The sequence below is a fragment of the Oryzias latipes genome, chromosome 16 (assembly GCF_002234675.1).
Source record: "Oryzias latipes chromosome 16, ASM223467v1".
Lineage (NCBI taxonomy): Eukaryota > Metazoa > Chordata > Actinopteri > Beloniformes > Adrianichthyidae > Oryzias > Oryzias latipes.
In genome coordinates, this window is record NC_019874.2 from 17,181,602 (window position 1) to 17,199,718 (window position 18,117).

At 38.4% G+C, this 18,117-nt stretch overlaps 2 protein-coding genes across 6 annotated transcripts; both read right to left on the bottom strand.

The window, feature by feature from the left end:
• Positions 1-893: 893 nt before the first annotated feature.
• On the bottom strand, positions 894-11,223 carry LOC101166495 (solute carrier family 45 member 4). Of its 5 annotated transcripts, none has more exons than XM_023964345.1 (13): positions 10,999-11,223; positions 9,257-9,494; positions 6,245-6,433; positions 5,983-6,162; positions 5,251-5,888; positions 4,959-5,078; positions 4,612-4,860; positions 4,381-4,500; positions 3,467-3,566; positions 3,268-3,348; positions 2,816-2,946; positions 2,514-2,582; positions 894-2,415 (listed from the first exon to the last, which is right to left on the bottom strand). In XM_023964345.1, the coding sequence occupies exons 1-13, from the start codon at positions 11,002-11,004 to the stop codon at positions 2,122-2,124; spliced, it is 2,415 nt and encodes an 804-aa protein (XP_023820113.1). In that variant the 5' UTR covers positions 11,005-11,223; the 3' UTR covers positions 894-2,121. The 5 variants fall into 5 exon arrangements, with proteins under 5 accessions (XP_023820113.1, XP_023820114.1, XP_023820117.1 ...); XM_023964346.1 differs by having other exon boundaries at positions 10,940-11,221; XM_023964349.1 differs by lacking the exon at positions 10,999-11,223 and adding an exon at positions 10,815-10,915.
• A 1,375-nt stretch (positions 11,224-12,598) lies between these two features.
• LOC101166740 (G-protein coupled receptor 20) lies at positions 12,599-16,174 on the bottom strand. Its single transcript, XM_020710566.2, is given in 6 exon segments — positions 12,599-12,811; positions 12,966-13,091; positions 14,645-14,729; positions 14,871-15,040; positions 15,191-15,457; positions 15,531-16,174. Coding segments are annotated over 6 exon segments (1,062 nt in total). The 5' UTR covers positions 15,732-16,174.
• Positions 16,175-18,117: the final 1,943 nt, after the last annotated feature.

Below are 18,117 nucleotides of genomic sequence, written 5' to 3' on the forward strand. Positions count from 1 at the left end.
TGGGGGCTAGAAAAGCAACTAATATCTTTATGCACTCTAACAAAAACCATGTTAATATTTTGTTTTTTTAATCATTAGTATCCTTGAAATACCAACCTGTATATCTAGATAGTATGTTTTTTGTGTGTGTCTAAATGTAACAATTTAATTAGTATGGATGGTCACCTGGGAAGCCAGAAGACATATCTTGAATCTTGTATTAAAAAACAACAACAATCCAAGACTTCAAGGAGGCAACATGTTTTAATAGAATTCTATGGCAGTTATGGACCTAAAACCCCATCTGTCAACCAACATTGCACTTTGACAATAAACCCCATTTCTGTACAACAAATCAGCAGGCTAAAATAAGTTTTGGCTAAAAGATAAAGAAAAGAAAGTATGTCGGTCCTTTTCGAGAAAGATTTGTACAGCAGCAAACAGAATGAAATCTGTCTTAATACAAGTATCAGCATGTCAAAGCAAAAGATAAAATGCCATGTCAGAAGTTGAAACCAAATGATCGGATTTCCTCAGGGCATGTTCAGAGGTTCTGCATCACAGTAGCTTGGCACTAACAATTATAGAATCAGAAAACATATTTAGCCTATTACAAAATCATTGAAATAGAAGTTTTAGTCTTAAAAAAAACTGAGGATTAAACAAACTAAAAATAAAAATGGTAAAAATAGGTTGTTTTTTTAGGAACTTGAAATAAAAGTTAAAGCTTTTGTGTGTCTGTACCTTTAAAAAAAGTACCTGTAACACTAACACACAAAAACAAAAAATACATTACTTGGCAAAAAAAGGTGCTTAAAAAATACACACAAATCCCACACTGTCTGCACATAGTGTCTTTGTGGAATCCTTACAGCATTGTAATGCAAAGATCCATAAAGTGCTCCCTGCTGTGGTCATATTTGGACTTCATCTTTACTGAACAGAATTGTTTTCCAGCTAAAAGTCTGTCTGGGAGATTCCTGAGTTTGGCTAAAGGCTCATTTGGTCGTAGCAACAGTGGAGGTAAAGTCTAGCTAGCATTGATCGCCTGCATAGATGTGGAATCACCTTTATTCAGCATGAACTATTTTATCAGTTCAGGGGGCACTGAGTTTACAGGATGATTGCTATATTTTCAACACCTCATTAGTGACTTGCATTCTGGGAAATGACAGCATAATAAACAGTCAGAACCTTCTCATAAACATCCATTTTTGCTTTTTGGGTGAAATGAAACTATACTTTTGGAACTTTACATTTCACATGAACACAGCTGCACATCAGAAATATACTAAAAAGGAGAGATATTTTGGATTTAAAAAAACAAACAAAAAGATATTCTTCTAACAACTCATTTCACTTAATTAAACTGGCAATACGTGACTTCACAATAATCGCATTTCAAATACTTTTCTTTTTACTCTTAAGGCACAGTTAAGCAATGAAAAATATTGGAATTTAAAGTCCATGTTTTGGCAGATATTCCTAAATTGATTTAGTAATTTATGTGTTTGAGAGAAATTTTTACAAAAGTTAATTCCTTGGATTTCTAGTTGTGCCTAAACTATGCCTAAAATTCCTCTATATATGGGCTGCAATATTACTGGTGTTAGTTCAAGCATTATGAGCGGAATTTGCTTTTAAACACCTATAATATCAAAAAAAATTCTATTATAGTCTTTTTTCAGAAGAGGAGCAAAGAAATAGAATAAGGTAAGAAGAAACGCTCTCAGGGTTTTGTGATTGTCCCCTCAACAGTTCTGGAGCAGCTTCTGTTTGAATGTCTGGTTGCATCCTGTCAAAGTGAGACAAAATGTCTCATGCATTGATCTATTTACTGCCATCTGGCAGTTTTTTATAATGGCTTACTAGTAGTAATAACTTCAGCTGAACATTTGTATGTATTTGAGTTGAGGTAGTAACATCCTAAGCAGATCAGAATGGACAGAATTCCAAAAATCTATTTGCTACTTTTGATTTCACAATCTTAATGCACACCATTAAGATTTCTCAACATTGGAACGTCTATTTCCTGTAATGTTTTTCTTTGTATCTTTCCCATGTTCTTCTCGAAAGCACAGGTCATTACATGAACACCATTCCTCTTTTAGTTGTTGAGCAAAAACCTTGTCTCCTACAATTTTAAACAAAATTCTCTGTCCCTTTCAAGCCGTCTCCATCTGTGAGGCTCAGCACTGTGGCTCTCTGATCTTTGGTCTTTTCTGCAGTCTGGTCCTCCTCTGCAGGTAAACTAGCTGAGCTATGGTCCGACTCAGAGCTTTCAGCCTCAGGATCAGGATAAATGACCAGAAATAAGGCAGTGAGAAAGCCAAGGAAGGAGCCTCCAGAGGCCACTATTGGAATGACACGAACGCTGTTGACAGCATCAACCACTGATCCAAGGGCAGATGCTACCAGTATCTGACTGATATATACCTGTAAAAGCAGCAAAACGGGGGATTTAGATGGAAAAACTTTTAAAGTTCAGGCTAAGCTAGGTGGTTTAGTTGCATTTAGAAGCAGAGAGGACTGACCTGGCAGGATAATATGGCACAGTCGATACCGAATCCCCTTCGAGTGTTAGCTGGACTGTGGGTAATGTACTGATGAAGGAGACACAAAATACCATTTTACTTATTTTATCTTTAGGTTCATTGATGCTTTTAGTACAACCCACATTGACTAAAATAAATCAGTTTCACCAAAATACAAAAACCTAAATGAACAAATTTACTGAAGTATCACTTAGGTGAAATAAGCAAGAAGAAGTTAAATTTGTCTGTGTCTTCAAGAGCTGCTAGCTTGGGTTTAAATGTGTCCAAATGTGCAATCATACCTCTTTGATTTCATGGTACTGCCCGAGCAGCGCGTAGGGGCAGTAGGAGATACTCATGGAGACGATGCCCATGGTGCTGATCATTATCATGCTCACATACACATTAGGAAAGACCGCCATAACTGCAGTTCCTGTAACAACAAAGGAAGTTTAAAAAAACAAGCACAATACTAACACTAAATCAGACTTTCCTTAGATCTTTTGATTCAATTTCATACTTGAAAAACAAAATAACCTACAGGCCTTCTGGGTTAACATATAACCTTATATTCTATGATCTGAAACTAATATCAATGTTTCCTTCAGAGAGCACTACATTTCAGCTTTCATTGACAGTTAAAACATAAAGTTGAATCTTTTTGTCACATTTGGTTAAGGTTAAAGAAAACTAAATCTAGTGGTTGGAGGGGCAGCACATCATTAGGAAACAGCCAAAGCTCGGGCCAACTGACCTACTGAGAAGCTCAAGGTTCCAATGATGTAGATGACCTTAATGCTCAGGTCAAAATTATCCAGAGATTTCTGAAGGATGGCTGGACCAAGACAAAGAGCTGGTTACTAAAAGAGACTTTGGAAAGAGTAGCAATGGCAATAGAAACAGAATTTCCTTCTATTTTTCTCAACTTCCAGAATGAGAAATGATTGGTTTACCAGAGCAGGCTGCAGCTGTAGCAGCATAGACCACCAGTCCCCAGCAGCCCATCTGGACTCCATTGTGATATCTTTGCAGCTCTGTGGAATTAGCCGGTGCCTGAAAAAAGCAGAAAAAAAATGACAGTATGGAATCCCTACACATTTTGTGAAATGGACTCCAATTTCTAGAACCTTAAATAGGTTTAGAGATGAATTGTGAATGAACTTTTAGTTTAAGGTTTTCAAAATGACATAGTTAACAGTTCAAACATGTACATCTGCTGAGGCGATTTAGTTCTGAAACTTTAAATTCTTTTCAGAAAATGAAAATAGTGCTGTTTAAACATTAGAGTAAAGGTTAGGCAGCCAGCTGAAATTGCAAAAGTTAAGCCTCTTTCGTGTTATCGTTGAACAATGAAGTTGGAACTATGGTCTGTCTTTGCTTTGTTTCTACTACCTCATTTCATATTCATGCAGACACATTATAGCATTAGCAACTTTTTTGTTTGCCATTTCAAATGTTTGTTACTTAGGTGTTTGTGAGCAAAGTTAACTTTGAAATAATGTTAAATAAACAATATTTTAAACTATGTTTCCTTTCATAGAAAGATTTTTCTGTTTGTTTGTTATACAATTGTACACATAGGACTAAAAATAAAACATATTAAAATATATTTAAGCAACATTTTAGACCAGAAAGCTATCCGTCTCTGCAGCATCACTGTTTAAAGCTGCAACCATTCGGCCACAGATTTGGTTCAGGAAGCAGATCGGAGATGAAACAAAATACCAAGCAGCGGCAAAACAGGCGGCTTCATACGCAGCACAGTGAGGCACAATGAAGAATAGACCGGCTGTATGAGTTATGGGATTGCTTTACATCATCAGTAAATGAAAAACAAAACAGCTATAGAAAGACAGTTTGTGTTTACCATGGGCTTTCCTTCGTAGACAACTTGTCCCATGAAATCGGTGTAAAACACAGCTTCAGCTATAATGGAGAACCATGTCAGTAGGTGACACACACAAAGCCTCCACAGCTGCTTTGGCATCTGAAAGTCACAATCAGAATAGTGTCAAATGGACACGGTTTAAATAAAAGGACAGGTGTGGTGCTGATGTTGGCGGCACCAAAATATCCTGGAAGATTTAACTGAGCTCACCTTGAACATGGACAGCCATAGCAGTTTGATAGTTCTGCCCAAATCTGGACCTCCTTCAGAGCTGGAGCCCTCAGAGGACAGAGTGCTCACTGACAGATGCAGCTCTTTCTGGCACAGAGGCTTCCGGATGTCTCGCAGATCACTCAGACTCTGGGATGTGGTGATCGGATGAGGGCTGAAAGGTCTTGAGTGGCGCAGTCGACAGCGCCGGGGTCCTACTTTTCCATAATAGGAGAATGTAAACGATGGCTAGAGAGACAAAAGGATCCATTTTAGCCTTTCCATAAAGTGCATTGGAATGAAACCTTTGTAAATGCAACAAAAATGAATGCAAAGAAACGACTTACTTGTCTGTAGAAGGTCGGTCGATGAGGCCGCGCTAAAATGGACACAGTAGCTGTACGGTGTCCCAACTTAGCGGAAGTGTGGCCTTTGACAAGATTAGAACCGTTGAGAGCTTTGATCTCCTGTAACAAGACAGAAGAACACTGAAGAGCCATATTCTCATTTAAAATAACCAAAAATGAAGACGTGTATAGTCATGAATATAATTAGGAAGAGACACAAAGTCTTGACAAAACAATGGCAAGAAATTGTTTTATGCATGGGAAAAAATATTTGAACAGCATTTGGTCATACCTGTCCCACAGGTGCATCCTTCACAGCAGAGCTGTCCTGACAAAGAGAAGGTTCTCCACTTTCTGGATCCATTGGTTTGGCTAAAACTGCATTTGCAGGCTCATCACAGCGGTGGGGTGGTTCATCCGTAGGAGGTAAGGGGCCGGGGTTGTGGTCTGATGGCTTAAAAGCATCTTCTAAATGCATTTCAGGTAAAAAGTCCGTGCTTGGCAAATAAACCCGTGGCTCCAAGTCGAGGTCAGGATCCAGGTGAATTGTAGCATCTGGCATGGCTAAGACCGAATCACTTTTACTGCGCACTTTGTCTATTACAAGAAAGTCTGCTTCCTCTCTGTCAGAATGGCTTTCCATGTCCCCTGTAAAAGACTCTTCTTCTGGGATTACACCTAGAAGCAAAGGTACACTTCCAGCTGGCTTTAGAGACAGCTGGCTGGTATCGTCCCCGTCTCCTGTTTTGTTCAGCCTTTTTGAAGCAAAATGCCGCTCCGGAATGCTGAACATGTGTAGAGTGACTGAAACTATGAAGATGACTCCAGCGAAAAGGAAAAGAATTTGTTCTTGGGATTTAAACGCTTTGCCCAGAGCTGTACCAGTCCAGTCCAGTCCTCCTAACATGTAGCCCACGGCTCCTCCGAGTCCTATCAAGACAAGTATGATCATCCCGTGTGTAACCACATAGGTGTGTTTCACATTGATGGTCTTTGTGCTGGTGTTTGGAGATGACAGTCTCACCTGCAGAGAGGCCGTGAATATTCAAAGCCATGTCCTGTTCTTCAGTGTCTGCCACATCGAGAAGGTACGCCCGGATGGGTCCCTCTAAGGCATCAGCAGAAAAGTCCAGCACCACCACGCCTAAAACCGTGAGAACGATGCCGATTGGCTGGTTGTTTGGACTGTCCCCGATGGAGAGGCCTGAAAACCACCCAAAAATGCATCTACATACATCTGTTTATTTAAACACAGCAATGTTTTAGGATTCAAATATTGAACTCACCGATCAAGGACCCATTTAGAAACAGAGCCACACCGAGCAGCACGCCCAGACAAAGAGCCAGAATGAACGGCCTTCTGCGGCCCCATCGCAGGCGACAGCGATCGCTGGCAGAACCAATCACAGGTGTGAAGACCAGACCCAGAATAGGACTAAGGAACCAGGTTAAACTGTAATACTGCTCAGGAAGACCTGAAACATGACACACACAGTGAATGTCAATGATGAAGTGAAAATATAGGAATTTCTACGGAGCCTAAGACAAGTCTAACAACAGAAGTCATGAAGGAGCTTGTAAAACATTGGGATTAGAGTTTATTTATGTTTTATATATTCTTAAAAAAATAAAAAAGGAGGAATTATTTATCAAACTACGATAAAAACTGTGTTTTAACATGTTCTTATGGTTTTTTCTCATGATGGAGGACATATATAAAGAAAATTAAGCTTAAAATTGCATTTCTGAGTGTTTCTTTATTCAAATCGTATATCAGAAGCAGACAAAAAAAATGCTGTTCGAAAAAGAGCGTATTTATTCATTCTTTTTTTTCTTTTTTTTTTTAAATCATCTTCTAAACCGTTTGTTCTCTTTCGGGGTCACAGGGCTGCTGGAGCCTATCCCGGCCACTTACGGGCGAAGGCTGGGGACACCCTGGACGGGTCGTCAGTCTGTCTCAGGGCCACAATCCCACACCCATGCACACTCACATTCACATCTAGGCATCTAGGTACAATTTAGAGTAACCAATAACATATGAAGCATGTTTTTGGACAGTGGGAGGAAGCCGGAGTCCCCGGAGAAAACCCACGCATGCATGGGGAGAACATGCAAACTCCACACAGAAAGGTCCACTGTTAGTGTTCTGTTTTAGGTCCCACAAAGCGCAGAAACTGCAGACATAGAAAATATGCCAGGTGGGCCACAAACTCCCTGCTCCGCTACATTCTGATACACCCACTTGCAGACTAATAAATCATCTTTGTTTTCCTCGTCTCAACTGGCATCTGGCTCAAAACTGTACGGCTGAATAACTCCAATATTGCTCGCCATTTTTGTTGCACCGGTAAAGTTAGGTTGGGGATGAGAGGGACTGTAATCCGAGAGCTCTAAACTCTCTGATTACACTCTCTCCCGCTAGTTTACAGCTCTCTGATTTGAAAATGTCAGGAATTCTGTCACCTGGCTGGTTCATAATAGATCCAAACTTATCTCTCTTTTTCTCACAGAGGTCAGGGTTTCCTGTTGCAGTTCATGCTGTACTCTAGCAGCAAGACATTGCAGTGCCTCACAATGATTTCTAGCAGATTGTTTATTGGCCCACATTTCATTTGCATTCTGGTCGTGGTGAATCTACTGCTCTGAGTGAGAGCCTCTTAACAAGTAGAGTTTTTTTTTTGCTAAACACACATCTTCACAGGTTAGCTATCAGCTGAAGTATGCATCTAAGAGGCAGGTGTTGCAGCAAAGTTCAGTTGTAATTCTTGACTTCAATTCATTACAAAAATGAACAGAAACCTGACAGTTTGTGCTTATCAGTGAGTTACTTCTGACTACATTTATCACTTGGTTAAAACATTGCAAGGGAAAGACAAAGCTAACTTGAGAGCCTACAATAGGCACTTATCCTAAAAAAAAAAACCTACATGGCTCTAATATTTGGGAGACTTAATAAGAGCTGGGCTTTCTTTCTAAACACCATCTTGTTCACATCCTCACCTGGGACCGGCCCAGTAGTATGACTGCACACCTATCTGTGGCCACTGAGCACCTTCACTAGTGCAAAAATTAAAAAAGCCCTTACAGTCATGTGACAGAACCACCAGCCACACTGTCAGATGATCCAAAGGTTAACAGTACAGGAAAGAATGGAGTCCTTGTAAAAACTGAGCACACACCTCATTTCACAAGTAATCAACACGTCACATCCACTGATAAAAATATACATATATTGACTGAAAAAGCGTTCATTATCAGATTTGGACATTTTTTCCCCTTTAACAAAAAAGATGGTTAAAAACATCGACAAATATGCAAATAACTGAATCTTTAAGAAAGGAAATCCTTTTTCTTCTGCTCCCAAAAGACAGCATACATGTGCTCCATGTATTGAGATTTATAAAGGAGGATCAGTTTTCAGCTACTGTACTAAAAATTCCCCATTGCAGCAGCCTGAATTTTGGCTGGGAAAACAATAACAACTATGCATTTCAATGTTTGAAAAACAGTGATGTGATTTCAATGGATACGTTTCTTCACTTATGCACAAGGTGGCAATGTTGGAGATCTTTTCTTTGTTCATTTCTTCAAAAATGCAAAGACGAATATAAAACTTTACTCCGTTTACAGGAAAGACAGTACTTTCTGTTTAAGCTGAATCATTTTGAATTATGATTCATCTCCAAAGACTAAAATTAAATCCTAAAATGAAAAAAGTAAAATCCTTTGAGACTGTTAACACTTTAAAAAAGGAAATATAGAAACTTAGACCACATTTGAACCACACTGAATAGAATCTCAAATTTACACTATTGTGTGGGAAACTAAGCCTGAAATGTGCTGCATCACACATTCCCTGTCATACCTGGCCAGGGAAGATAGCTTTTGTTGCATTTCTGCTAAGGTGGCAAACAGAACATGTGATTACACACTGCAGCTACAGTGTAAATGACACAGGGGGGGGGCACCCAAAATGCAGAATGGCTCCTCCGCTGTTACACTGCTGCAGAGGAATGACAATAGTGTCACTGATGGTACTGGTTGTACAAACTAAAACCAACAGCTCTCATTTAGAAAGGGAACTAATTTAATATAAACAAATGGTTTTGGATCATGGTTTTGCAGTGGCCTAAAGCAGATACATTGGCTTTCAGAGGGACATTTAGAAAGCAGAAAGAGAAGAAGATTGTGTCAAGTCAACATATTTCAAATCGACTTCAGCAAGTTGCACAACAAGTCTGTGTGTATTTTGGCAAATGTAGAGTGCGTTCTTCCCTGTGCATTGCAGTACTCCTCACCTATCTGCAGAAGCACGGGGGTCACCAGCGCAGTTTCCATTGCGTAGCAGAACTCTCTTCCAAACATTACTGCTGCATGCATGACCCAGCGATACAGAGGGATCCGGGCTGCTCTTCTTCCCTCCTCCACCCCCACTTGCCCCTCACTTTCATCATCTTTTGCATTTTCCTTGGGTCTTCTGGTTTCAGAAAAATCTTTAGCCTCGATCTCTTCTGCGTCTTTTCCCATTTCTATGCTCTAATTACAAAGAAGAACAGAATGGGTTGAGGTATTGCAAAAACTTGTTTTTTCAAAAGTTGAAGCAGAGTAGAAAACAGCCACAAACATATACATAAAACCCCTGTAATATTCGATATCTTAAGATCAGGGAGCAAAAAATGTATTCCTGTGCTTGTCTCGCTGATAATGACCACCAGTAACGGTCAAATTCAGATGAGCAGAGAGAAGCAAACCCCATGGAAGAAGCATTCAGTCCGTCTGTTATGGTCTCCAGGCCCTGCATCTCAGCACTTTGGGAAGTAGATGTTAAAATCAAAATATGCCTTTTCTTCAGATATCACAGATATTCCACACACCTCAAAAATAAAAGCTGTCAAATAGGTTTTAAAGCTGAAATGTATTGCAGGAGAAATTGAATTCCCCCGTGTTCTAACTGTATATATAATACAATACCTCCACTTGAAATGAATGTCATAACATTTGCTTTCAAGGAGGACAGCAAAGATCAAATACCAGAAGGTTCCAAAAATATCCAGCGGAATTTGGACTCCATAACAGGAGAAAATATGTCTGTTTTTGCAAGAGAAAAATGCTCTCCTTGATTTTCCTTTTTGTTTTTGTAAGTTAAGACTGCTGGAAGTCAACTTAAAACAGGTGCTGGATCTTTAGTTGGGAATGACAACAACCCTGAGAGTTAAGACCTCTCCTAACTTTTTAACTTATTGAGTTATTAGAAGCCCCAAAACAAAACAACAAATAAAACAACTGTTTATCTACAGAAAAGGATGATATTATTATCTGTATTTAGGTGTGTTCATATAATAAACGTGATAACAAGTCAGCTTATTCACACATTCGCTTAAACAGAGTTTCCAGAGGCAAATCAAAGGAAGCGGATCCAGGCAGGAGTTATGACATTCACACGTTAAATAATATTTAATGGTTCCTACCTAAGGACCGCCCTGTCTGTCAACTTTTTTTTTTTTTTTTCTAGCAGTTAGCGTGTGCAAACCATCTGGTTACAAATTTGCAGACACATAACTACCAAGAACTTGGTTGGTGCATAGGCTTTCAACCACCGAAAAAAACGCACATTAACCTTCCGTCTAACCGTTTTTTTACCCAGGTTGCGAGTGTCCAGCGAAGTTCGGCTGGGCTGGACCAGTCGGAACATGCCCCCCTGTTGGAAATCTACCTGAAATAGGCTCACCTTACCAAACGCTCGGGAGCCCATGCTGCTCATTCATTGTACTTTTCCACTATCGAAACAGCGGCACCCGCGGTTTAACATTAACAATAAATATGTTTAAAATAATAATAACAATACTAAAGAAAAACCTGGAGTTGACTCCTCCCTTGTAGCGGCGTCAAACATTTTGGCTAGGTAAGTTAGCGAGCTACATTGGTTGGCTAATGTATGATGACAGAGACCCTACAAGGCAGGAAAATGACACATGACAAACCTGCGTTTTACTCCTGTTGATAAACGTATCGGGACTTCCGCATTCACGCTTCTTTTTACCTTCATGCAAGCAGCGACGCCGTTTTTTTTTTTTTTTCCTTGAGTAGAAATGATGTTAACCTTAGCCAGCTAATTCAGAGACCGGGGGCTTGTCGCTTCATTACTACAATCATGCACTTCGTTGGTTTCCAGAGTAACCAAAAAAAGGGCGTGGCCACGTTACGAGTGAGACTCTGACGTCGAAGAAATACTGCTCCTTAGAATGCTTTGTAGATAATAGAAAAGCATCATAAAACGTGAATAAAAAGGGTACATATGCTAATAAATAAATAAAAAAAAGCCTCGCCAATGTTTCATTCATTATTTAAAAAGGAGTGTAAATTAAACTTTGTATGTACTTCACATATGGCTTAGTTAGGTTTTGAAAACGTGGACTTGTTCTAAACATACACGAAAAGTTAACACGACGGTTGTTTTTTTCCCCAAAAAATCTTTTGCTTTGAAAGGATCATTTACTTTGAAGACATGATTTTTTTATTTATTTTTTTATTTTAATGTAGCCTAGAAACATTTATGGCCCTAATCCCATTCTGTATACATTGATAAATAAACAACAAAAAGAGTAATTCATCTATTTACTTTATTTCCTGCTCATCGAAGTGACGACCTACAGAAAAAAAGGTATAAAAAGACATGCCTACACACATTTTTTGCTTGGTGGTTGCTGTGGAGTATTTAAATCCCCAAGGCCCCAGTTTCTCATAGAACCATTTTCAAATGGTTTCAAATTTGATTCAAATCAAATCAAAATAATGTTTTGCAATGCTCATTTAATCCCACATAATTAATCCATTCTATTCATTTCATTATGATGTTTATTTCATCTCATATCGTTATGGTTTGCAACAAGGCTGTGGAAGCTACGCAAGTGAGGGGTTGTTTTGCAAAAGCAACCCCCAAAATTTTGCAATTAAAAACATTTTGCTGTAACCAGAGCAAGAATTCATCTAAATTGTAGCTTTTTTGCAGCTCATTCATATTGGCTTTGATGACACTGCAGAGTTGCCCTCTGCTGGACACAGGTAGACACATAACCAAATGAAAACCAAAAATAAAAGAACAAAAAAAGGGACTTTTATTTTTACATGAAGATAAATAAAAAAGTAGTTGAATGTAAAAATATAACAAAAAAACTGTAATGGTCTAATCATTGTGTGCTGGATTTGAAAAGTCAGAATGAATGCAGTGGTCCCAAGGAAATGTCAAAATTACAATATTTACAAGAATCAATCAATCATATTTGAAAGTTATAGGGTTCACTAAATTTATTTTCAGATTTTTTTTAATCCAATGTAATCTAAAATCATCGATGACTGCTTTCTCTTGACAGTAAATGCATAAGGTTTTTCAGCTTTTCAAAAAAACAAAAAACACCATAATCAAATAAAAAGGAAGCAAAGAATGTAATGGTGTTGGTATGATACAGGTCTGGAAAATTCAGTTGACAACAAAACATTTTCCCCCTTGGTAATAAGAGACAGTTTAATGATGCTTCTAATTCTTAAGGAAATCTAAATTATTCTCATAGGAATTTTACGAAACCCGTTTTTCTAGCTGTTGCTGCTGTTGATCAGTATTTTGCCGAGTCCAGAAATAACTCTTATTGCCAAGCAAACAGTGAGAAGTTCCACGGAGTGCATCTCTTTCTCCAATTGTCTCTTTGCACTGCGCCGGTAATTTTCATCATCACCATCACATTATTAGTGTTGGCGCTGGCTATCCTTCCTGAGGCCTAAGAGCTATGCTGCATACTGACAATTTCACCACTGGTCTGCTCCGCCTTTACACGCTGGAAAAGATGTCTCACAGTGGCCTGGGGGAAAGCAATGGTGTTATGGAGCAACAGAGTAAATAAAAGAGTGATTTATGAACAAATCATAACCAAAGGGAAGAAAAGAAGAACAGAGGAAGAAAACAAACATATTTGAACAGGATATTACAAAAAAAGAGAAGGAATAAGGTCTTACCTGGAAATTATTTGTAATAAAGCAGTAAACAATAGGATCCATACAGCTGTTTAAACTGCTGAGAGTGACTGTTAAGTGCTATACAATCACATTATGCGGCATATCTGGGTAGAAGTAAACCCACACCTACAAAAACAAAAAAGTAAAGCCGTCAGAAACATTATGGAAAAAACAGCTATGCACTAAATCAGAAAGACTTACACTCAATCTGACTTAAAACAGTTCAAAGTTTGTTGTTCTGACTTCTTTAAATCTTGTAATTTTAAAAATGAAAAACATTAACGCAAGCTAAAAAACAAAGGGGAAAAACATGATGATGCAAAAAATAAAACACAAAATGTTGTGTTTTTAGGGAATACATTCATAAAATTTGACATATTCTCTTTTGATGGGTGGGTCTTATCTGTCTCATGAGTTAAATGCTAAATTGAAGTCTGAGTTTTCATTGTGGAGGTCACAGCTTTAATCATCACACAGCATCAATCAATTCAGACCTAATCCTCCACTGTTGTATAATTTTTCTGTCAACAGCTCAATGATGAATTATCGATCCAGGTTGTGGAGGGACTTTCCCCTTTATTTTTTATCACCAGCATACACTTTTTATAACATGAGGCCCTTCCTGTTAGTTCATAGTAGAACTTCTTCATAAATCCTTAATGCTACCTTGTTATTTCCCATGTCGTTTTACAAAACATTCTTGAAACATCAGGACAACTTTCAAGTTCTGCCTTGAATATCAAACTCCTTAGACTTCTACCTGCCCCTTAACGTTAGATGTGTGTTGATGGCATCGCATGTGTTTTTCACAATGTAACAGGTAATCTGAGCTTTTTAAATTATTTTAGTTTGTTCCTCTTGCTTTGATGACAAGTCTTTTAAAGGTAAATTTGAGCCAACACTAGGTCTGTTGGTGACCCCCTGGCTTGTCCAGTCCCCCTTCAGGTTTTCCTGACCTGTTGCCCCAAGAACTCTATTTAGTTTTAAAATCTTTTTATATTTTGTTAATTTTTCCCCTAGGTTTTAGTTTTACTACGCTAGATACTTGTGTCAAAAGCTTTTGTTTTGTTTTCACCTTTTTGTTTTTTGGTTCATTTCCCTCTAAAAGACTTTCCTTTTTTATTTTAATGAAATGATCATTTGTCCACGTCTTTGTTGGCTGCTCTTCTGCTCCTCTTTTTGGTCTTGTTCTATGTTTTCCACCTGCACCTCAATGAACACACAGATCTCTGAATAATTGGACACACTTGTCCTTTAAACGTTCTCCAGCTTTGATTAAGCTAGGTCCTACTTTTTGCTACATGAACGACTTTGGGTACACTAAAATTAGCAAATGATGCTTTCAATATGCACCATAGATTGCTAAGATAGAACAAATTGTCTTTCTACCTTTAGGCGTACAAACATGATGCCTTCCATTTATAGATTAATGATCATAAATCTTTTAATGCCTAGAGCAGCATTCTTTGATAATGTAATATGAGAAGTACTGTACCTAAAGCTTGTCCAATGAATATGAACTCTGCATTTGTTGGTGAAGGTCTGCCTCTAAATCTCTGCCCAACCAAAAAAAAATAGGTTTAATTTTCATATTTCCAAAAGACGTGGTGTTTTCTTACTAAAATTGCAAGAATTTGTAATGTAATGTGACGTTTTTCTAACAGATTTTTTTTTCTTACCTGTCTGACGTGGAAGGGTGTGAAGCAGATTGTGAAGATGACCAGCACAGTGGCCAGCAGTTGAACAGCTTTCTGTCTCCTTTCTCTGCAAAAAATAAAACTAAACAAACAAAACCACAGTGAATCTCTGTTGTAACTTTTTATGCTCATCCATTTTCTGCATCTAATTTTCTTCAAACCAATGCTATTCTGCTGCTATTCATAGCACTCATTTCTTCTGTTATACCTGCTTTGCTTCATCAGGCGCCAGTCAATAAGGGCCCACATAATGCGCAAAGTAAAGACCAAAATGATGATATAAGGTAAGAAGAACTCTGTGATGGTGAGAATGAGAAGCTTGGCAATGCAGCAGCCAGTGTTTTTTGAGAGCAGTCGATAAGGAGGGGTATGTGACCACTTTGGCAGACAGAAATGCACACACATTTGGCAACACTGGAGTTCCTCCAGTGTGGCGATGCTTCCACCTGCAAAGACGAAACAACAACAACAAGATCTAAAGTGGGGTCAGCAGGTAACAGTGGACACAACTGTGGACACGCCACTCACCTGCACAATGACGAGGTAACGGTCCACGCATATGCAGGTTAGAAACACGATGCTGCAGTACATGTTGACAAAGTAGCTGAAAATGTGCATGTAGGAGCAGGTGAGGCAAGCACCTCCACTGTAGTACAGCAGGATGCGGGTTGGGAGAGATAGGTTCACCATCAAGTCGGTCACGGCCAGGTTGATCGTGTAGATCACCTATGTGGTCTTTGGATTGGTGCGGAAACAAAAAACGTACAGTGCAACAGTGTTGAGGACCATGCCCACCTGGGAAGCAGAGGGAGATGTTGAAACAGCTGTGAAAGAAGAAATATGTGAGACAAAAAAAAAAATCACCTACTAGAAAAATTAGACAGTTTATGACTATCAATGTGACCCAGAGGCCATAAAAGTCATTGTAGAGTCCTTCATCTAAATGTGCAAGTCTTTGAAGATATGCTTCCATGTTGCTTCTGTTAGCTGCGCTTGTTGGAACAGGCAGGGTGGGACCGGAAGCGTTGATGAAGGTCCATGCTTCACTGCTGCTGTGGTTGATCATCATGCTGATGTGTCTGCAGTGATGATCAACGTTTATGATCCAATCTGACAGGATGACATCGATGACAGCTCTTTGTAGTTGAAAGAAAAAGTATCACACAATGCTTACCCCACCAACACACCCAGAAAAAAAGAGGCTGGAACATACAATTTGTATTTCACTTTGAAAGAGCTCTTGTTATTTACACACATTTTACAAAACAAAAGTTTCTTTCATTGGAATTTTCATTTTAATGAAACTGCAATCAAATGCGACCTTGTAGCTTTAAATACAGTTAATAAGGCAAATCTCTAAACGTGAACATTTCTCTTCAGTTCTTTTTTTACTTTTTCTGAATGGTTCTAACCACAAAAAAAGCTGCTTCAGCCATAATTTGAGCTTCATACCAACCTGTATTTGTATTTCTCAATTGCTAGGTTTGTATATGGACATATACACACATAGATCCCAAAGTAAAAAAAAAAAGATTAACATTGGACCAAAAAGCCACAACAAAAACCGGATAGACTATGGCTTCACAGCTTCTATATTACACCGATCCCTTTCTTATGCTACAATAGTTATATTGAGCTGGTATGAGACAGCCCTGTTGTCAAAAACTGAACTGTGTGTTTGTTTACCTCTTACAAGGGTGGCCAGTTCTTCTCATAGCGAGTATAAACAGTGAGATTCTACTCTGTTTGTGTGGGAACAGGATATTTACAGCTCCAACTTTTGTTTCACATGATTTTATTGAGGAAGGCAATTTGAACAGACACGGCAGACACTATCCACTAAACATCTCTGCCATGAAATAAGCATGGAAATGTGTTAACATCATATTTAAACCATTAGAAAGGTGATAGTTTTTTATTGCACTGTTTAATGCCATGATGTATTGCAGGGAAGAACTTAAATCCTGCGTATACAAGATTTTAACAAGTAAATTACTTCAGTTATTCTAAGAGATGAAATTAAAAGTAATTTATCAAGTGTGGATATAAGACAGTAGAGGGCAGTCAGTGACTACATAATGTAAAATACATCATTGTTTCATGTTTTTTTAAAGAAAATATAAAAAACAAACCCAAAAAGGATTTTACATGTTTGAAAATGTTCAGAATAAAATATGTTTTATGGAGGAGATGCTCACTGACACGATCAAAGCTTTGATTTTCCGCTGACATTTTAAATTGACGTTTGAACAGTTTTTATTGCGTCTTAAAGTTAGCCAACCCAAGCCTATCTGGAGGGCAGCATGTCATGCATTATTCTATGAAAAATGCAGTTTAATTACTTATATGCACTTCATCTGGAAAGTTTAAGATACTCTGCCTCTTGTCTTGTATTCCCTCAATGGTAATAACTCATAAAGCAGTAAAAAATATAATCTAAATGATGAAAAACGCAGTCTGCTCTGGCTAATGAGAATCATCCGCTCAGCTGAGGGTGAGACATGAATAATGGGATTCATCTTCAGGAACAAAAGCAGTCCGGCCACACAACATTTAGACCAATGAGGAAAATGAATGGGTGTTTTCATAGTGACATCCCCTGATATTAGTCAGCTTACTGGAGCCAGCTCATCATCATTAACATGGCTAACAAGCGTCGCCCTGGGAAATTGCATATTTTTTTGTCAAGATGAAATGGCAAAATAAAAATAATATTTCAGTGCTTTTTCAGTGATTGCTGGCTGAGCTGTGGGAAAGAGAATGCTGAGCCCAAACACATCCTGTCCTAACTTATGTCTGCAGCTCCAGCCTGTGCCAAGTCAACATCTCCTGGACGGACTAAGACAGATTCATTTGTGGTCATTGGAGACTTTTTTTAAAACAATTCCAGACTATTTTTAGCATTGTCATTATATCTAAGACATATTTTAGGGTGGAAAGGTCACCTCAGTAATTGAAAATGACAAAGAAGAATTCTAACTATATTAAGATTAATTTACACATTAAAAAGTGTTTTTTACAAGGCTGTAAAACTGAATATAATCCGAAACAACATAGAAAAAACATTCTAAAATTGAATCATTAAAGTTGACGTACATCTTGTTTGTTTTAAACCTGTGCCCAGAATAATTGAAGCAAGTAAAGAGAGTACAGAGTCCCACACACTACAGAAGATCCAGATAACTTCTAAGGAGCTCCCTGCCCTTTATGACACAAATATGTGGCAGCCTAGAAAGGAAGGGGTTAATTTCTGCAGCACTGAGGGTTCCCAGGAACAAAGTGGCCTCAAGAAGAGTTTGTACAAGTACGTGAGTGAACAAATAGAATTTCAATCAAGGGACTGATAGACCTTTGTTTGCATGAAGCAGTCTGCAGAGAGGAGTGACGATCATTCCATTAGATGTCTGGAATTTGAAAGGGGTTTTGGAGTACTTTTAGATTGCAATAGACATTTA